Consider the following 22,064-nt stretch of genomic DNA (forward strand, 5'->3'; position numbering starts at 1 on the left):
AGGAACGGGATAAGGGACAGGAGAAGAACGTTCAGGCAGCAGTGTACTTTGCTACTTCCATCCCCATTTGTAAGATTAAACTTGTTATCCTTACAAGATCACCTTTGGCCGTATTGATTCTGGTGTGAGCATTATTAGGGACGCCCTTACAGATGTTAAATGGTAATATAAATGAATGCAGTCAACAAAGTTCAAAATAGCCTTAAAAACGCACATTTAACTGCACTTCACCAGAACAGGTTTCAAAGGGTCTCTGCATACGTGCAATGAAGGATCATGTAGGATCTGCGGGAGCCCAAGTGAAACACGACTTATCCCATGGCCGCTCAGCCACGCCCCCATCTCCACACTAAGTTTGTCTTCGTTTGACATCGACATCGAATGAAGTTTTCAGACCGCTGGATGGTTGACGGGTGTATTCTGCATTTTGGATCAAGAATGGTGATCGATCTGGTTATGTCAAACGGGCAAATTAAATTCTTTGGGCTTCGACATAGAGCATTTTGAAGATAAGGTGTGCAAACAGTGTGGAGAGGTGAACAGGATTGACTTCAGAATCACAGTGAATTCTCGGGTTCAGGGCCCCAGGTTGGTTGAGAATCATGCAGAGCCTAAAGTCCACAACAGTATTGACTGGGCTTCTCACTTCTGCCCTCTGGGTGAAGCAAATTGCATGATTCTTGTGAGGCTCCTGTATTGATAATGCAGGAGGCTGGTGAGAAGAGGCTGCATAATGCTGATGGGCCAAAGGAAGGGTTCAAACTAATCTCATGGAACTCAAGGGGTAATTCCCAACACCAGACGAATGGCCCGCATGCGCTGCAGTCGCTGGAATACTCCTAAATATAAAACAAATAGTGCCCCATTGGAGGTGTGGCCTTGGAGCCAGTGCAGAGTTCGGTTTACAAAGCATTGCATCATCCATCTGCAGTCTGCGGCCACTTAAGGGGAGAGCCCAGCAATAACTCCCGGTCCCGCCGTGATAATAGTGGCAGAGCCGAAGACACAAGTGGCGTATGGCAAGACAGTGCGACGAACGACGTGAGATACAAACAACAAACACAGGACCAAAAGTGTCCCTGTGACACGCTGCAACAAGAAACGCATGGTCCGCAGAACGCGTTGTAGGAGCGCACGGCAGTAGGACTTTCTGTGTTATAGAAATGTGAGCTGGATGCAGCCCGATACATGAGAGGTGGCGGGTCAGAATATTTGCATGGTAACAGTTTCTACAGATAACCGTGCGCAACCTACGCCCTAAGCATCATTTTAATTGACCCACCTTTCGTTCTCCCAAGACACAGCGAAGATGTTAATGCACGGATACAATGTAGCAGTGGGGGAAGTCTAAAGCTCTCCACAGTGTGGAAACTGATGAACGCTTAGGAAAGCAGGCTGACGTTAAGCAAGGGCACTCGTTCCATACATCACCCAGGGTAGAACAAAAACAAAACAAATTAGCTGGCAGGGAACGGGACTGGAGAAACGCAGTAGAAAAGGGCGTTCGAACTTCACGAGTAGCGTTGAGCTAAATGCACAGTTAACAACAGCAGTGATCCAAGAAATTGAAGCTTACATGGGTCAATAAGACCTAGCTACAGTGCTGATAATGCAACAGCGTACAGATTCAGCATAGCAGTTTGCCCACATTAATGGACAGTGAAACCCAGACCCGGCAGGCAGCAAATGGTGCATAGTCTGTGGATGTAAGCTAGTGGCGGATGTCCCCGGACCAGTACAGAACGAGGTGGAGCCTGCCAAACACTTAGTTCAGCAGGTGAGGAGAGCCACTGTACAAATTGGCAGACACATTGGAGGTGTGGTCCTGCATTGTAGTGCACCGCAGGGACAGAAGTGCCGATAAATGGTCCCAGCACTGGCACTGATAGCGAATCGGAACATTTTGTTTGTTTTATTCACCGCCTAAATAAAAAGGTCTGGCAGTGGCAAGATGTCTAACAAAACTGTCAGACCCAAAAGCAAACAGCCCACGCTGGAGGCCTATGCCAAGACACCTACAGGTGCAGAAGGCAGTAAAAACAAGGACACTACTGCTGCAGTGGCAGAGACACCAGGCACGATCCAGGAAGTGCTGGCAGCGATTGCAGACTTGAAAATTGCCTGGGAGACCGAACTGGGCCTGGCAATGAATGAATTGAAAGTGGGCCTGAACCTCAAAATTGGAGCGATCCAGGAGAAAGTCAATCTGTTGAGACAAGATGCGCGCACGCTCTCGGAGCGCACCGTAAACCTGGAAAAGGAGATGGCCCCGAATACGGCGGCATGCGCCGCCCACAGATCGGAACTTCATGCCCTCGTGCAGCGTGTGGGCAACCTGGAGAACAGGGCGGAAGGGCGTGCCAGACGCAATAACATTCGTATGGTCGGCCTGCCGGAAGGAATGGAGGGGCCTAACCCAACAGAATATATAGAATCCATGCTTCTGCAGGAAATAAATGGCAGAGCACTGACCCAGGAGTTTGCTGTTGAGAAGGCGCATAGGGCCTTGACAAGAAGACCGCCCCGGGCACCCCCCGCGGCCGCTGATCGCAAAGATTTTGAACTAGGAAAAGATCCTGGAATTCTTCCGGAAAGGGGGAACGATAGAAAGGGGACCGGCGAAAATCACGGCGTACCCGGACTACACTTTGCACATACAGCGCAGCAGGATGAACTTCGGGGCGGTGAAAAGGAGGTTGAGAGAGGCCGGTCACAGATATATGTTGCTCTACCCGGCCAAATTGAAAGTGTTCTACAAGAGCAAAACCTTGTTCTTCGTGACGCCGGAGGATGCTATGGACTGGCTGGACATGCGAGGTTGCCCTCAAGAACCGGACATCCAGACAGGAGTCGCAGAAGATAAGTAGCACGCAGCTGGGTCATTCCTGGTGATTTAACAGAGGACATTGCGACTAAAATTTAGTATTAAATAAAGCTTGCGGGGAGTGTGTTGCAGCAAATACATGCTGGCAGGACACTTGAATATAGTGTTAAATAAAGCTTGTGGGAAATATGTTGCAGTAAATATGCGCAGGCAGGATCCGTTTGATGCAATTATCCTATTCGGACGTGTGGGAGCTCCAGGGAGACAACTCTCGAACCCCTTAGAAGTATAATTAGTTAGGTCACGGTTAGACCGGTGACGCCCCGTGGGGTCCTTGTTCTCGGCTTCGAGATAGGACCAGACGCGGGTGGGCCTGAGATCCAGGGATGGAGCTTGGCATTTGTTGGGGCTCTGCAGGGTGGGGGGAGGGGAACGGTTGTGGAAGGGGGGGGGAGTTGTTGAGGGTGGGAGGGTTAAGAGTCGGACAACGGGTCATCAGGGAAGACATCAGCGGGGAGGGTGGAGCAGGTGTACATCGAGTAGATGGCGTTGGGTAATCTCAGAGTGGCGACCTGGAATGTGCGGGGCCTCAATAGTTATCTAAAACACAACAAAGTGATGATGTATTTAAAGAGGATGCGCATTGACATAGCCTTGCTACAAGAGACTCACCTCACTAAGGAGAAGCTAGAGGTGGTCAGAAGAAAATGGAAAGGTAATGTCATAGGTGCCACATACTCGGCATATACAAGAGGGGTGATCACTCGGGTGGCACCGCACGTGCCGTTTCAGTTGCTCAGCTCGACAATAGACCCAGAGGGCAGAATGGTGGTGGTGGCGGGGATCCTGGAAAATAGGGAGGTGAGCATTATGAATCTGTATGCCCCTAACCATGATACAGCGGCATATTTCAGGTCCCTATACAGTAAAATTAGCCCCCTGGTGGGTGGCACGATGGTGTGGGGAGGGGATTTCAATTGCACCCTGAACCCCAGGAAGGATAGGTCAGATGACAGATTAGGAAAGCCAGCACCAGCAGCTAAAGCATTGAGGACACTACTGATAGACCTCGGTCTAGAAGATGTGTGGAGAAGGAGACACCCAACGGATAGGCAGAATTCGCACTATGCAGCTCCACATGACCTGCACACAAGGTTGGATTACGTGTTTGCTGCGGCAGAGATAGCGGGAGAAATGGTGGGGGCAGAATACAAGGACAGGGTATTATCCGACCATTCGCCTTTGGTCGTGGAGTGGCAACATCAATCCCCCAGAGCACACATCCCGGCATGGAGGCTCAGAACTGAGGCTCTACAGGATGCAGCATTTCGAGAGGATCTAAGGATGGCTATCGAGGAATACTTTGAAATTAATACGGGCAGTGTACACTCTGTGGGAACAGTATGGGAGGCATTCAAGGTGGTGGTGCGGGGGTAGACCTATCAAAATCTAAGGGGCTCCAAGGGGGTATTGAACAGGAACTGCTGGAAACAGAAAGAGAGCTGGAAGGCCTTACTCGAAGTGAGAGGACCGCCCAAGAGAATCGCGCCAAGATAAAAGACTTACAGTTAGCATGTAGTGAACGCTGGGATAGATTATGCAATTAAATTATAAGAAATATACGGAGAGGTTACATACAGGGGGGATAAGCCAGGTAAACTACTGGCCTGTCCATACAAAAATGAGACCCCCCGTTCGACGATCAGAGAGAGGGATGCGGAAGGTCAAATTTATAACACCCAGGGGGGGGGTAAACGGGGAGTTCCGCAAGTACTATAGACGATTGTATGAGGATACAGGAGAGGATATGAGCCAGGAAATACTGGAAACAATAGAGGATGTGGGGTTTGCACCTTGGATGACCTAGAACGCACAGACTTAGACGACCCCATTACCACGGACGAACTGGAGGCGGTGATCCAACAATTCCCTACATGCCAAGCGCCCGGGTCGGATGGGTTACCCAGCGAATTTTATAAAACATACAAGCAGGAGCTACTCCAGCCGCTGCTGGGCATGTTTAATGAAGCCTATGAGCAGGGGAACTGCCGGCGTCCCTGCGCGAGGCAGTGATCGTCCCGCTCTGAAACCAGGTAAGCCAGACATGGAATGCAGGTCCTACGGGCCCTTGTCCATGCTTAATCAGGATAGTAAAATACTCACGGCAGTGCTAGCCAACAGGCTAAAGAGGGTAATCGGCAGGTTGATACACCCAGACCAAACGGGTTATGTCCCCGGCAGAAATATCACAGATAACTACAGGAGGCTGCACCATATCACTGATCAAACTAAGGAAGACTCGGGCGAGATGGCTATCGTGTCGCTGGACGCGGTGAAAGCCATTGATTCAGTGCGGTGGCCGTGGTTGAAAGTGACCCTGAAAGGATATGGAATGGTACCAGGCTATACTAGATGGGCCCAGTTGCTATACAGTTCCCTGATTGCAAGAGTTAAAACTGGACCCACAATATCAGACAAATGGCAACTCAGCAGGGGGACCAGACAGGGTTGCCCCTGGTCACCCATGTTATACATCCTGTCATTAGAGCCGCTAGCAATATGCCTGCGGCAACAATACGGGGAGGTGGGGATTCGCACGACAGGGGGCACACACCTGATATCACTGTATGCAGATGATATGCTTCTCTACTTGTGCTACCCGGAAGAAAACATGCAATATGTGCTGGAGGTGATGGATCGTTATGCCACCCTCTCGGGCATATCGGTGAACCCCGGGAAGTCTAGCTTGTTCCCCTTGGGAAGGTATAGGAGCACCCCATCGGCGGGGCTCCCCGTCCTGCAAATACCCTGGCAGACCGTGACATTCAAGTATCTGGGTGTGAATATTTACCATAAGATAGAGATAGAGCACAAACATAATACAGAGAAAGCGATTGAGGGTATTAGGAATAGCATGGCGTTCTGGTCCAGGTTGCCCCTGGCCATGATGGGGGGCTTTGCTCAAAATGGTCATTCTGCCAAGACTCTTGCACTTTTTCGTGAATGTCCCATACTTGATCCCCATACGCTTCTTTGTGAGACTCCATGGCATGTGCAGGGGCTTCATATGGGGCAACAAAGAAAAAGAAAAAAAAAAACAGTGTGGAGATTTCAGAGAACATGGTCAGAATGTTACCACGATTCAGACTAAGAGGGGACCGTTCAAAAAGGCTCAAAGTTTATACAGAACCCCCAATCTGGGGGAGTATTCTTATCAACCCTCATCTCAATGCCAAAGGGACCCAGTTTGTGTAATCCCCGGGTAGGCTCCTCAGTAAAATCAGAGTTCCAGGCACTTCGCAAGATACTGTGCACTGCACTGCTGCCAGGTCCCGGTCTAGTACAAAGATGGCTCACTTTCCCTTTGGCATGGATCTCCCCCGCACCATGATATTCTTTCTTATAGATAAGGATTGATCCCTCCAAGAGGATTTCGGGACATAACATTTTTCAACATCCTTTCCACCCCACTCGCATTCGTGTGGGGAAGCGCTGCAAAAGCCATTCCTCTCTCACCCCCACAGGACGATATCAGTGCCAAATTACATTCACAAATGTCTCTTACTCCCTGCTTGTCTCGATTGTTGAATGTAATCCCTGTTCTTAACAATGGGCGCTCCTTCAAATTGCTCAAGATTCCTAGTTTGCAATAGTAAATTAGGGTGTTGACCACGTATGGAACCAGTAGCATGCTGCAAACCGTTCACCATGGTGCACAGTCATTTTCTCAGCACTTGAGCTGAAGACCCTACATGTATACTGCACATTGGTGCAGTATTTAGAGTTGCTCCCGGTACCAGCATGCCAGAGAAATCAGGATATATTCCCAAATTAGACTGGATAGATGCGTCAGCTCTCTGAATCTTTGCATCATTAGCAAGTTCTATCCTGGGGAGGGCCAACAATGTCTCTGCCGAACCCCTAGAGCCAATACACTGATCATCATAAGAAGTAGGTGTCACTTTCATTTTTGATGTCAAGGAAACCAATTTCTGTCTGTATTCCTATTTCTACTAATGGTCTCAACACCACCTAAGCACCCACCACAAGGTCAACCATAACTGCACTTCCAATGTCAATCGGCCCCCCCTCACGTGGAGTTAACCCCCCCCCCCCCCCCAAGTGTAGGGGTAGCAAGGGGCTGCAAGATGCCAACAATTGCCTCAAACATCGGAGTAATGCCCCTGAACAGTCTTCTTTGTACCCCTGGCCCTACCCATAGAGTCAACAATAGACCGGTTACGGGTAAAAGATCTTATTGAAGAGTTCCTTTTCTTCTGCAGTTTTAGAGGATTTTTTCAAGGTTGGATTTTGGTAATTGTCATCACATTTGTTATGCCTACCACCTTCAATCCATCCCAGTTTCCCCAGATTCCAACACTCCCTGGCCTTCTTCAAAGTCAATCCGGTTCTCATTTCCCGAATACTTCTCGCTCTGTGACAGGGTAAACAGAGGAATGTGGAGCCTTTTGCGGGGCTGCCACTACCTCAATGATTTTGACAACTGCTATCAAACTTTAACTCTCGTCCAATGGTAATGCCAGTCTTTTCGCCCAGAGCTACCCCCACCCCAACTACCGGCCCCAGGCCTTGATATACAGTCTACCCTGACTCCCAGGTCTTCCACGTCGACATCAGCCTGGATCAAAGCATGGGCTTTAACTTCCACACATGTTGTCAGAAACAGGGCAAAAACCCACTCTGCGTTTTGGCAGAAACCGTTGGATGTGTTGACCGGATTCTCTCGTCAATTTCCCTCAATGTATGATGCATCGGTGATGAGTCTGGCTCATTGAGTAGTGGAAAATGAGCATCGAAAGCGATATTAATCGGTGAATTCGCAGGAATACCTCCCAGTTCTGATGAAAAGCTGTAAATTGGTCAGCTCCATAAGAGACCCCAAACTGGAAGCGTCACAGGTCTGCTGAACGACGCTGTTCATATTTAAATCTGATTGGAGGAGGCAGATCCCTTATTACATGCCACTTTCTCCATTCTTGCATGAATCCTAATTTACTCATTACAAGTGTCCATTAGAACGGAGTCAGGGCACTCAATCATGCTTCGGTCGTTAACGTCCAGCCGACCTGCCACGGTTTTTCCTGTGGACTCCCATTCCTGGCCCCAGTCACCGCCCATTCATTCGTAATATGGGGGCATGTATGATCGGCATAGTCCTGATTGACACAGACCTTATTGGGGCTACTGCCAGGGAAGCGATTCTTGCCCCACTGATTTTTTGGAAATAGTCAGTAATCCTATGATCGTCGTCAGGTGTTTGTTGTAAACTATCGTGTGGCTTACACAAGGATACTGGAGGGATAGCTTAATTAGCCTGGCCCCAGGCGGACCCCGGCTCCGCGCCCTCCTCATCATTGTTGTTGAAGCAGGGTCACACGAAGAAAACAAGGTCAAAGGAAGGGCCCAAACTGCAGCCCACCTCCACTATTTTCATTCCAGTCCCTTGCCGCCCCCCTCAAGATTCAATCTTATGGAGGCCACAAGATTATCTTGTGTACAGTTCTCAAGCCTGGGTGTGTCATTAAAGCACACCCTGCAAAAGCACCCACGCTGCTGATCAAAGTCTATTGCCCGCAGTCTCTGCTGTGTCAAACTAAGTTGTGCATTGGGAGGTTTTTTCGTTTGTCACGTGCACAGTTACTCGAAAGAAAAAAAAAAAAGTACTGAGGACCATTTTCTCTGTTTTCCATGTTCTGTGGCCTGCACAGACACTTGCCGTGACACTTCTCAACAAGGCCTCACAGTCGTTCTACCACGGTGTACCGCTGCCACTATTACCACTCACGCCGTACTCTCACCGTGCCTCTAAGCGGGGTGCAGGCTGCACTCACTGCTTTGGCACTGTAGGTGTTGGTATGTGTGTTACGAGTATGGGAGCAAAGGTAGAGGCAAATAGGAGCAACAAGGAGGGCTCCTTGTCACGCAAATGGCTAAATGGCGGCAGATTATCAGAAGATTATCAGCGAATTAGATATTTATCTCAGCTGACACCGCTTACCGCACCCAATCAACACAGCATGTCACCCAGAAGGTCAACGCTCCATCAATGCTCCATCCTCGGTCCACGGGCACAGGCAGATGCTGTCATGCAATCTTTCTAGCTCCATTCAGCTAGGCTTTCTCCAAGGGGCTAGAGGAACGGATCTAGTACGATGTGAAGCCATGCTGTGCTCCAGTCTCAATTGCAATCACAGCCCCCATTTCAAGCTCTTATTTTAATGACAATAGTTCTGCCTTTGCAGGTAGCGCTTTCAGTGCCACCCAATAGCCAAAAGTAATTAATAATATGTTCAGACTTAAACTATGCACTCATTCTACCAGCATTCAATTGACCTTTCAAAAAAACAGTGACAACACTTGGACTTGGCTATGGTGCACAGTGAACATTCGGTAACGAAGAATGAAAGGACTCACTTGAGGTGTCGTTAATGTAGTAGTGCTGCTCATTGTATCCTCCATCTGCTGTGTTTGAACATCAAGCGTTTCAAATTGGTGTTCAAATTTATCCATTAAGGCAGATATCTAGAGGAATCAAAGGCAGGCAGGCAAGTTGAAATGTCCACAGCTATATTCAGTCTCACAAACATTTAAACTGTTAGAAAAGCTCGACAAACCTTCTCCAAGTTCATGCTTTTCAACGTAGCATCCATAGACTTCACTACGCCTGCCATCGACTTGGTCACCTAAAAAGGTAGAAGAACAGAAAAAGGACATATTAAACATGTTAATAACATTAGCATTTTGCCTTTGGTGTGACATGCAGCACAAAACCAAAATGGTTCTATGGGATTTCCTTGCTGGAAATGAGCATGGAGTGTGAAGCAATATTTAGGTTAACCCACCAAACACCCTTCCCAACCTATTTTAGGGTTGGTGCAACTATATAAACGTACTCCAGTCCTAAAATATTTGGAAAAGTGTTGGATAATGGCTTTAAATAAAAATTGCGTTTGCCCTCAATGTTTATTTCGAGTGATGAAATCACTGGGTACAAACGAAAATTATATTTAGAAATAACATAATATCCTTCAAATTCTTATTGTTAAACAACAATGATTTATTCTGCATAAGAGTGCAAGTATTTGTATTAGTGTGTCACAAAATGATATTGATTATGTTGACATTGAAAAAAATAAGCAATAGTTTTATATTGGTCCTCTTGTCAGACTGTGCTCTTGGGCCTGCTGTCCCAGCAGTGGGGGGGGGGGGGGGGGGAGGATGGGCTGGGGGAGCTATCCATGCTAGAAAAACAAGCTTCTTCTCGGCCCCCACCTCCCAAAAAAAATATAAATACACACAGACTTTTAAAGAATATATATTATAGGGCGATGTTAGTCTCCCCATAGTGAAGGTGAAACCCATAATCCATTGGAAATGTGCAGTTCTAGGTTTAGTAACTTCTGACCCATAAAATGGATTATGACATTTTCAGAAGCAATTGTTTGAGCTGGGACCCCCAAAACATGCAGTTTAGTACAAATCCCTGTTAAAGTTTAAAAGAGAAAGTGTCGTAAAAGGTGAATTTTTCACATTGGCTTTCCCATAAACAAATTGTGCATTATTTGCTGCTGATGGCCACTCCAAATAGTGGAAAGAAATTGGGAAAACGCCCATGACTCCTTATCACTAGGCACATATTTGATTCCAATAATGAAAAGGCCAAGTCATTCGGCATTCCTTAACTCAGATAAGAGAATTCATGCTCCCATCTCTGCAACAATTTGTGGCGGTCATTATTACATACAGTTGCTCCGACAGATTAAGCCTTTCATCACAGATACCATGGTTGCCATCTTAGCTAGAGCAGTCATTGGGAGTCAACTAGATTATGGAAATGCCCTGTTGTTGGGGGCTCCAGCCTATAGAGTAGCTCGACTCAAAGTAGTGCAAAATTCGGCTGCCAGGATAGTGGCTAATGTTGACAGGCACTTTCACATCTCTCCTGTACTAAAAAAATCTCCAATGGCTGGCAATTGCACAACGGTTCTAATTCTAAATTATAACCGTTGACCATAAATGCTTGTATGGCGAAGTACCAGCATTTCTTAAAACACCATCTACAGTGGTACAAGCCCTCCCTAGTTAATAAACGCATCAAGCGTAACCAAGCAGGTGGCAGATCATTTCCATTTCTTGCAACCCCTCTATGGAATACACTACCAATGTTCGGCAGACATCACCACTATTTTGTCCCACAGCTACCTGCCTTAGCCCCCCAGTTTCCCCATCCTCTCCTCACATCCACCCCCATGGCGCTTTCTGTTTCTGCTATCTTTTCCAACTGCTTCTCCATGGACTATCCTTCCCTTCTCACCAAGTCTGGTAGGAAGAAGTTCAAAAAGGATATCTTGGACTCTAACCCTGGTCTTCCTATCGCCGACATTACTGCAATGCTCCCTCCAGACAGACCCTCACTGTCATCCTCTTTGTCGTTCCGTCGCAAGATCTATGGACTCCTCATATGATCTCTGTGCTCTGTCCTATCTCCTCCTCTCCCATTAATGGTGACACTCACTGGGAAGATCTCATGGCTTCCTTCGACTACTCTAAAGTCATCATTAATGTCTACCTAATTGGCACTGTCATGTTCAAAGGCCCTCAGGCCAATCATCTCCTCTTTGATAGGCGCTTCCCTCGCCTCAATTTCATCTCATCTCCTGCTGTCCCCTCCTCTCCCCCCTTGGCTACCTTGCCCCCTCTCTTCTCCTCATCCTCCTCCTCCTCACCTCCTAGGGCTCCTTCTCCTCCGCAGGGCGTACCTCTGATCTGTACCCCTCCCCGGAAGGTCTAAGGCTAGGAACCTTCTTCATATTGCCACTCTGAACTCTTGCTCTGTTGTCAAATACTCCTCTAACATCTGCCACCTCCTTGAAGAACTAGACTTTGATGTCCTTGGTCTTACTGGGACATGGTTCATTGTCAGATCTGTCACGAGCTTTGACACTCTCCTCCCTGATGGCTACAAGATCCTCTCCGCACCCAGATCCTCCCGGTCCGGTAGGGGGGGTGGGGGTTGCCCTGAGCTTTCCTGAGTGGATTCCTGCCTCTGTCATTCCCACTCAAACCTACTCTTTTTTGAATGCCTGGTCTGTAGGCTTTCACTCTCCCCTACCTATTCTCTTATTGTGGCTACCATCTACCGGCCTCCAGGTCAAATCACCTAATTTCTCTCTGAGTGGGCGGTCCTCTCCTCCTCCCTCCTGGCCTCTACCACTCAACTCCTCCTCCTCCTCCTCAGTGAGCTCAACATACATTTAGACTCTCCATGTTCCTCCTCTGTACTCTTCCGTGATTGACTCCCTCTCCCTGCCTATCCTGCCCTATGGCCCGACTCACTCTGCAGGGCACACACTCAATGTCTTGATCTCCTCTGACCTCCCCCTCTCCATCCCTCTGACTCCCTCTTCCCCCCCAAGCCAAGCCTACCCCAACACTGCCACCTACCTTCTCAGACATCCGGCCCATGAAGCTGTCCGTTGAGGCTTTTGCTGCCACTTTCTCTCCCACCCCCAGCCCTCTCCACCTCTGGCTGTCTCACTTCCTGAGACAGCCCTGTCTCTGCTCTACCCTTCAATTTCTGATACTCTTGATGCTCTTGCCCCTGTCATGAGGATCCGTTTGAAGTCCAAAGCCAAGTGCAATTCCTGGTATGACTCTGACCTAGCTACACTTCAACATAAGTGTAGGGCGACAGAGGAAATGGAGGGCTTCCTGTTCATCCTCTGACAAACTGTCCTGTTGCCTGCTACAAAGGCAATACCGACTCTCTGTCCTCACCATGAAGAGAGTCCACATTCAAGCTCTTGTCTCTGAGGCATCTAACAACTCGGCCGAACTCTTTAAAATCTGCAAGCCAATCCTGCCGCAGTCACTACCCCTCCTGTTGCCTCCCACGATCTATGCAATGCCTGTGCCTCTCACTTCATTAAAAAAACCCAGGACATCTTGTCCATCCTCTCCTCTCTATCTGTTCTTGCTGACCCTCCTTTAGCCACCTCCCACCATCTTCTCGTCCTTTCTTCTTTTCTCCCCTGACGAGGTCACTAGACACGTCCGATCTATGAAAGCCTTGTCAAAAGAGGTTCATCCCTGTTCCTCTAAAACCATCAAGGACCACATTGACACCCTCGCTCCGGCCCTTGCTGATTCTTGCAACCAGTCCTCTGCCTCAGGATCCTTCCGCTCCCCTCTGAAGTACTCCCTTGTGCATCCTCTTCTCAAGAAACCCACAGCTGATCTTTCTTGTCCAGCTAACTATCGCCCAATTTCCATTACTCCCTTTCTGGGCAAACTCTTGGTAAAGTTGGCCATCTCTCAGCTTAACTTTCATTCCAATTCTGTTGGCTGTCTCCATGACCCCCAGTCTGGCTTCAGAGCTGCCCGAAGCACGGAAACTGCTCTCCTGAACATCCGTGAAGATCTGCTCTCCACCCTTGACTCCAACATTCCCTCTGTCCTCATCCTCCTCCATCTCTCTTCTCCATCTCTCTTCTGACTTCGACACGGTCAACCATACCATCTTGCTCAACCGTCTCCGTGAAAACCTGGGTATCAATGATCAGGCTCTTTCCTGGCTAAGCTCTTTTCTCTCTGATCGACCCTCTGAAGTCCGACTTGGGTCCTTCCTATCATCTATCTTCTTCTCTAACTGTGGTGTTCCCCAGGGGTCTAACCTCTTGCCCTGGCTTTTCAACCAATACCTGGCAACTCTCGCACACTGCATTGCCATTTTCTGCTCACATTTCCAGTGCTATGCTGGCGACACTCATTTTCAGGCTGCCCTCGACCACCTCCTCTCCCCTCTCATCGCCGATTGCCTAACTGCCATTCAAGATTGGTGTGCTGCTAATGATCTTTGTCCGAATGCCAGCAAGACGGAGATCCTCCTCAGCACACCTTCACCATCCTTTCCCCTCACTCTCTGGCCAGTTTCCCTTGGCCCTCCTCCTTCCCCCACCTGCTAGGCTAAGAACCTCGGGGTCATCTTTGACTCCACCCTTTCCTTCTCCGCCCACATCTCTGAGGTACCTAAAAAGTCAAACGTCCTACTGCACCTCCTCAGAGGTACTCTGCCTTTCCTCTCCTTCCCCCAGAAGCTCATGGTATCCCAAGCTTTGGTTCTCTCTAGGTTGGACTATTGTCATCCTCTTTCTGAATCTACCTGCCTCTACTCTCCGCCCTCTGCAAATAATCCAGAACAGGACTGCAAGACTTGTCCTTGGCCTCACGTCCTGGGATTGTATCTCTCCAGCTCTGAAATCTCTCCATTGACTCCCAATGGATGCAAGGATTAAATTCAAAACCATCTACATGGTCCACAAGGCTTTCTGGGGCCTGGGTCCAAAATACCTTCAGCTATCCCTCCGCAAATACCTCCCCTCTCGAGCTCTTCGCTCCTCTACCTCCAACTCCCTCAGGGCCAGTCGTTTTTCAAAGAAACGAGCTGGGGGTAGATCTCGGTCTTTGGCTGGGGTCTCCCTCTGGAACAGCCTCCCTGCCACTCTAAAACTTGAGGAGAACCATCTCCGGTTCCAAAAGCACCTCAAGACCTTCCTCTCTTCTGCCTTTGCTCCCCCTTTCCCCAGCTGATCTGTTCTCTCTTGGCACCGTGCACCTGGCCACGCTGTGTCCTCCGGGCCCAGGTACCTGCTCACACTGCCATCCGCCCGCACTGCCTCCGGGCCAGCCCTTGCACTGGGGTCTGTATCTGTACCCATACAGCCCCCCCTTTTTCTTCCTGCACTTATCACACCTACCCTGTCTGCTGCCTTAAACCTAGCACTTGCAAATTGCAAATTGCTGGCTGCACTACCACCGTTTGTTGCCTTTATTATTTATTTATTATTTATTTATTTTTTATCTGTTTCTCCTCAGCTTCGCTCTTTCCACTTCTCCCCCCTTCCATGCACTTTTCCACTCCCCCTCTCCCATGCACTTGCGCGTTCTCAATGTCACTGGGCCTAGTAAGATCGCCGTTTTGTTCTCCCCTGTTGCCTTGTCGCACTCCGAAACACTTGTGTACGAGCGCGATAGAAATAAAATATCAATATCAATAGATCCGATTCCATTCCCTCTTCTTTTAGGAAAAGCAACACTACTCTTTTGCATAGGTGTACTCTAGTTCTTGACAGTTTCCATATTTATTAATATCTGGTGGACTGCTCTATATTTTGTTTGTGTCTCGTTCGTTACAGCGCTTTGATGCCCACTGGCTTTAAGCGCAATATAAATAAATTAAATAAATAAGCAGAGAACCCAAACCACTGGACGGATTTTAAACAAATAAGAAACAAGTTGGACACAAGGTGCTCACAGGAAATTCTTTCTTGGTTAGGTGTAAATCCGTCCAGTAGTTTAAGGTTTTAAAAAACGTGGAGCGGGCACCCTGGGAACCCAAAAATGTACATATACTGACAGAGGTCTTTAATTTCTCAAATTCTCAAACATGACTTCCTTCCTACCTACCTACCTACTGCTAAAAAGCCTCATCCAGCTACATGGGTCCAGGAGGATAGCTCAGGGGCAACACGCTTGCCTTGGAAGCACGACTATGTGGAGCAACACAGGTTCGAACCCCGAGTCCGCGCTTAGTATCCTCTGGGTATTAAGCGCTACAAAAATAACCAATTATAATTATACACCTCCTCTTAACCGCTTCACTCCGATGAAAAAAAAGACTATTTGGAGAATCGATTAATTTGGGCCAGACGCAACACCAATTAAATGGATTTGAACAAATACCATAAACAGCTAACATACTAACCAATCAATGACTGATACCAATTATTAGATGGTGCACAATGCTTTAGCTGCCACTATATATACTCCCCATGCTTGTTTAGGCCTTCTCCACAACAACCCAACCCCCCTTTTAATCTCCCATCATCTTGCAATACACACAAATTCACCCACAAATCACCACATCATGCCAATGAATTGCCATATCACTGAGTTACGATGAAGCTCACCTCTTTACCTAGATGGCCACCACTAACACATAAGCGGCTAACCCAGAATGACACCAAGTAATTGATTAGAATTTTATTTATAATAATCACAGGGAAAGCAATACATTTTTGGCACACAAATGCTTACAAAATGTAGCATTGCTAAAGTGGAGGACATTGCTCCTTTACAATGGGGTGAGAGAATGTGACTTGAAGACCAGATGTTGCAGAGGGAGGTGGAAAAAAAAACGCCAGGGATGAGGACAGGACAGAATGACATAGGAACAGGATGGTGAAGGAAGTGCTGAATTAAGGATGGAGGGGTGATGAAAATGTGCTGTAGGTTTGTCCATAAAGGGCAGGGAGAGAAGAAAACAGGGCGATGCAGTAGCATAGAGTGCTAAGAAATAGGTTCCTCAGAAAGAAGGAAAGCTTTGAGGTATTACAGAGGGAGAGCATTCCAAAGTAGGGGAGCAAGGAGAGAGCAGAAATGAGAGGGAGCGCAGGGGGCTCCGAGTGGTAGCAAAGAGGTGAGCTGAGGATGATCGTAACAAGCAAGGAGGAGAGTAAAGAGTGAGATGAGCAGATGGGTAAAGTGGGGCGAGTCCATGGATAGTTTTGAAGAGGGCGAGAAGAAGTTTATACTCTGCCCTTTGTTTCATAGATAGCCTGCCAATCTGGTGACAGGTAGAGTAGGTAGAGGTTAATCGAGAAAGGTTGGAAGTGTGCGGACCACAAAGTTGGGGACTTTGTTCAGAGGTGAAAATACATAGTTATGTAGGCCGTAGAGGAGACGGTCACAGTAGTTCCATCTATAAAGGACTAAAGAGAAGATTAGCTATTTAGCAGTACTGAAAGGAAGAAGGGGACATATTTTATTGATATTGAGGACATCAAGCCTGGCTGCAGTGGCAGATTTGGAGATGAAGAGCAAGAAGTTGTGTGACAGGTCGAAGATGACAAGATTATGAGCGTAAGCCAAGTAAGGAAGGTAGTCCGGAAAGAAGACAAGAAAAGGGAGAGAGGAAGAGATAGTCTGTTTGGCTGGGAAGTAGAGAACCTCAGTCTTAGTGGGGTTGAGCAACAGTGAGTGGGATGTCATCCAAAATTTGATTGAGCGACACCTTGACGTTTTTGACAACAGCTCATCAGATAAGGAGTGAAAGGAGAAGATGATCCAAGTGTTGAAAGCGAAGAGTTTATAAGAGAAGCTGTAAGGGGAGATCAGGGCACCAAGAGCTGAAGTATAGGGAGTGGAGAGAAGTGGACCAAGGACAGACCCTTGGGGAACTCCAACAGAAAGGGGGGAAAGAGAGGGAGTGGAGACGGAAGGCTGTTCCAGGTAGGCATGAAGCAAACAAAGAGAGGGCTTCATCTCTGATGACAAGGAGAGATAATGTAGAGAGAAGGTCCGAATGGTCAACAGTATTGAAGGCAGCAGGCATATTGAGAAGGCCAGAATCCAGTTTGAAGAGGGTCCCTGAGGTTTTGAGTATCAAGTTAATCAGTGAGTCGATTGAACACTACTTGCTCTAGAATTTTTGAATAGTGTGCTAGAAGAGAGACAGGGCACATGTTGGCAGGACAGTTAGGATCTAGATCACATTTGATAAAGAGAGGGATGACAATAGCTGTTTAAAATGATTAGGGAAAAGTGGCATTATCAAGAGAGGAGATGAAAAAGGAAGCAAGATGTGGAGCAACATTGGGAGCTATGTGCTTCACAATGTGCTGGGACAGTGGGGGCACAGAAAAGGTTAGACTTGAGGGGTAGGGCAAGAATCGCATCAGCATTGGTGGGGCAAAGGAACACATTAGCAGGAGAGGAGGGTAGATATGGTGGAGAATAGTGAGCATAAAGGAGAGATAGAAGTTAGGTAGGGAGTGTATTGTGAATGGTAGGCATTTTAGAAGCAACGTAGAGAGCAAGATCATTTGAAGAAAGAGTAGAAGAGATGGAAGGGCTATTGGAAGGTGCCTTTAGAAAAAGAGACAAAAACATAAAACCGCCCAAAGGACTTTCAGTTCATCGGTCTTCATGGAGCTACAGCAACCATCCAGAGACTGTTGGACTGATTCCAGGTTCCCTTTCAAGACTTCGTGGGAGCCTAAGTCGATGAGTCATCCACAGCTCTATTTGGAAGAACATATGGAACATTTTACAGTCTAATCAACTGCGGAAAGTTAACTTGACCGTCAACTAAAGCAAATGGCATATCGCCCAGTACAGCGTCAAATATCTGAATCCAAGCGTGGAATGGAAAAATGCTACTCAGAAAGTCAAAATAAAGGCCATCCAGAAGGTTTCCAGGCTGGTCACGAAAAAAGACATACCAGCCTACATGGGTTTTGTTGGCTACTATCGATGCTTTATCCTGAGACAGTCAGCCCTGTGCATGACAGACTAGGGAAGAGTTATTCCAAGCTCATCCCATGGGACAGCATTGCTCAAGATGCCTTTGGACAGCTCAAGGGTACGATGTGTGAGAGCCCAATTTAGAAATGCCAGACTTCACTAAAGAGTGTTCTACAGACATCTCAACTATTGTCCTTGAAGCTGTGCCATCTCTAGTACAGAACGGAGAGAAGAAACCAATTATGTACATCAGTCGCAAGCTGTTTCCCAGGGAGAACTACACTGTAATTGAACGAGAATGCTTAGCCATAAAATGGGCTGAATATAGCTAGTGCTATTACCTTACCAGAAGACATTTTAAATGGGCGACTGACCAGGGACCACTAGTCCAGATGGTCAGGAATAAAGGGACCAATCCTCAAATTTTGAGATGTTTGCTGACACTTTTCATGTAAAGTCAAACATCAGGCCTGAGCCAAACAGACAAAAGTAGATTTCCTCTCCCATTATTCCCAGGCAGTTAGTGGACAGGAGGAATTAGAATAAAGGATGGAGGTGTGTGACAAGGCTAGTACCCTGACATTGTCAAGAGGGGATAGGCAGCATTCTCAGCAAGGGTGTGGGTGGCCGAACAAAGCAGGAAGTTGTGGATTGCTAATGCGAGGTAGAGGAGATGGCAGACCAGGCGACCAGCAGGAGGAAGGATGGAAGAGTGAACGGTGGAGGTGATGTGTTGGTTAGTGAGTGCAAGATGTACTGTGTGTGAGTGAGTTTAAAAGAGTAACAAGTGCGGTTAGGTGGGATAGTGTAAGGAGTGACGGAAGTGTTTGTGATTAAATAAAAGGAGAGTAAATGAATAGAAGGTGGAGTGGAGTATTAGTGCAGAGGCAGGCGCAGTAGAGCAGAGGTGGGTGAGGTAGTTCAGAGTTTGGCGCAAGAGTACAGAGGAGTCGCAGAGCACATGAAAGAGTGGAGACGAGACTTAGGAGGGAGAGACATTGGCAGAAGAAAGGAGTAGAAGGCAGAGGAAGAAGTGGGAGGAGTTGGAAGGGGAAGAGTAGTGAGGAGAGTGCATCAGGTCTGACTGCGCACTCGATTGCATTCATAATGCTGAAAACATTATTTAAATGTATTTGTCAAATTATATCAAAACACAGCACAATGTGTCATTTCTGGTGGTGGTCTTTTACACATCATATTTTAGATAGTTGCTTAGAGACAGACGTGAACTTGGCCAGTGCATTTGAGCCTAGAATTCCTTTCTCGTAATAAAACCATATGTGTATTGTGGTTGCTGTTCTAGAACTTAAGCAGCAGGAAGTTATTCCGTATATATGAAAACCAGTAGGGTGGTGCCCACTTAAATTCATTTGAGAGTAGTGAGAAAACCATTTGAGAAGGAGAGAAAGACGTGGGTGTGAGAGAAAGGAGACAGTCGGGAACAGCATCTGGAAGACCATCGCATTTCCTTTTTGCAAACAATATAACCACCCTTGAACCTTCTCAGAGACCTGGAGTGCTTTTTGTGCAATTTGTGACTTTGTATTTTTCCATTTGGTTCAGCACCAACTTTGTCGTAGATGAAGGATTCAAGCACACCCTCCCCCTATTAAACCAGAACAAAGGCAGCAACATTTTACCCACAGCAATTCAATAAAAAAGTAAATAGCCATGTCACATCGATTAATATGCACAGTAAATGTCCACAGTATTTAAGAACCAACAAAGAAATTAAATAATGTGAGAAATGTACAGTTTATAACATGCAAATATTCACTGTAGAATTACAAAACTAACAATAGGATGTTGAATTGGAGAATTTGGATTAATAGAGGCATATTATTGTTGAGACATTTGGTATGATGGGGGGTATGAAATCTTTTGAGGATTTGAGGGTTGTATTTCGCCTTCATGTGAAGGAACTGCGAAGGTATAATTTGTTGGCTGCTTTAATGTTGGAGAGGAGTCAGATGATTGACCTGCCTCTGGTGCAGAGACCTAAGAGGCGCAATCTCTCTACTGCTCCTCATAGGGTGTCTAGTTTTTGAAGCCCTTTCCGACTGATGATCGTTCCTTAGTACTATGGGATAAACGGAGACGTTTGTGGTCTGAAGAACTTGGAGAGGTTATACCTTTGGAGGATTGGGAAAGTATGTGGAAGGTTCCAATTAGGGTAAAGGCCGATTTGAATTTGCGCTTTATTCATCAGAAGATTTTAGGATGTCTTTTTTGACTCCGGATAGGATGATTAAATTGGGACTTGGTGATACGGATAGGTGCTGGGGTTGTTTGAAAGAGAAGGGAACTTTGTTCCATATGTTATGGGATTGTGAAAAGGTAATGGGGTTTTGGAATTAAGTTTTGGATAGGGTTGATTTGGTGTGTGGGATCTCTTTTCCTAGAAATCCACTGGCAGTGATTTTGAAATCTTCGAGTGGGTTGAGTCATCTTGAATATCTGATGTTGTGTTGGATTGATAAAGTCTCCTTAGTTGCTGTCTGATTAATATTGCGAGTTTGGAAGACTAGGAAAAAGCTGTGTGTGGAAGATTGGTTGGCTCAACTCCAAATTCTTTCTCGTTTTGAGAAAGTGAAATTGAGTAGGCTACACAAAAAGGATATTTATAATAAACAATGGAGCAAATGCAATGAGTTTTATGACTGATGCTTTTTCAGAATTATTTTTTCTGCATCGTTTGTTCATTTTCTTTTGGTGGCGGAGGGGAGGGTTGAGGTTTGTGAGGTCTTGGATGTTGTATTCTTGTTATTTCAATGTGAAAGCAATGTTTAGGATAATTGATTAGTGTTTAATTGTTCATTCAGGATTATAGTGTTTCTTTGGCATTGTATTTGACTTGTTATAGTTATTACATTTTATATTCTGTTACGCTTTCACTGTTGACTTATGATTGCCTGTTTTGAATTGTAATTAATTTTGAAAATCCTAAATAAAGAGTAAAAAAAAAAAAAAAACAAGAATTACAAAACTAAGAGGTAAGAATGCAAGACACTTGTGATGTTCAGGATGAGACGGCTTGTTCTAAACATGGCATTTAACCAATAGGGTGTAAGTCACAGAAGGAGATTTGCACACAACTATTTCCTGACAGATAAATATAAAAGAAATACAGTTTGTTGGGACATTTTTCATACCTTCATAAGTGTATGAGTACGACTCAGATTATGGTATTGTCCACCCATAAGGTATTTGGCTGTATTGAACACAATTAGTTGGTGTACAGTGATTAATATCCCCAGGAAAAGGTCACCAGGGGACATTTCCCCAAATTTGCACTACCAGGAAAATCTAGCACTTTCCCCTAATATTCTAGGACTGGGGTTAAGACTACCTGGCAACTTTTTCCCAGGGGACAATTTTAGATAGAACCTATTAGTAGTGTAGAGAGAAATTACAACAGTGCAATGACCATTCTGCAGGACAGGGGTCACTTGTGTGTTAGGAATGAGTTTTCCTTACCTTTCCCATGGTCACAGCTGTTTGCACTCTAGCAGCCACAGCATCTACTCTGGCACTCATGCGCAAGAAATTGATAGCTTGATTCTTTTGCCGGATGGCATTTTCTGCATGTATTCTTGCCACTTCTGTATTCCCCTTCTGAATTGCCTGAATTATAAAAAAGATAGAAAAGGTAAAGAATTAAATAAAAATGTATATTTGCATGCAGTAACTTAACAGCTAAATAACAACCTCTGGGGTCAAACTGCTAATGTTACTCAAAACATGTGCACCCTATACAAATATAGTTAACACAGGATAAACTGAAGATGGGATCCATAACCACTGACAACGAAGCAATGATGTTCACCAAGATTAAGAGCTTGCACAGCATGTTTATGCAAATAAGAACTAGGTAAGAGACACAAAAGGCTTAGATTGGAATAAGTTACCCTCAATT

The 22,064-nt window shown here is 46.4% G+C and overlaps 1 protein-coding gene across 1 annotated transcript in view; it reads right to left on the reverse strand.

Moving 5' to 3' along the window:
- Window positions 1–22,064, reverse strand: part of CHMP1B (charged multivesicular body protein 1B) — a 340,861-nt gene that overhangs the window by 144,551 nt on the left and 174,246 nt on the right. The window contains exons 3-5 of the mRNA XM_069612907.1: window positions 21,626–21,772; window positions 9,460–9,528; window positions 9,260–9,367 (exon numbers count right to left, since the gene is read on the reverse strand). Of these exons, the coding sequence (XP_069469008.1) occupies window positions 9,260–9,367; window positions 9,460–9,528; window positions 21,626–21,772 (324 nt within the window). The remainder of the gene's footprint in view (window positions 1–9,259; window positions 9,368–9,459; window positions 9,529–21,625; window positions 21,773–22,064) is intronic.

This window comes from Ambystoma mexicanum, chromosome 5p (genome assembly GCF_040938575.1).
Source record: "Ambystoma mexicanum isolate Mex_15411 chromosome 5p, UKY_AmexF1_1, whole genome shotgun sequence".
Classification (NCBI taxonomy): Eukaryota; Metazoa; Chordata; class Amphibia; order Caudata; family Ambystomatidae; genus Ambystoma; species Ambystoma mexicanum.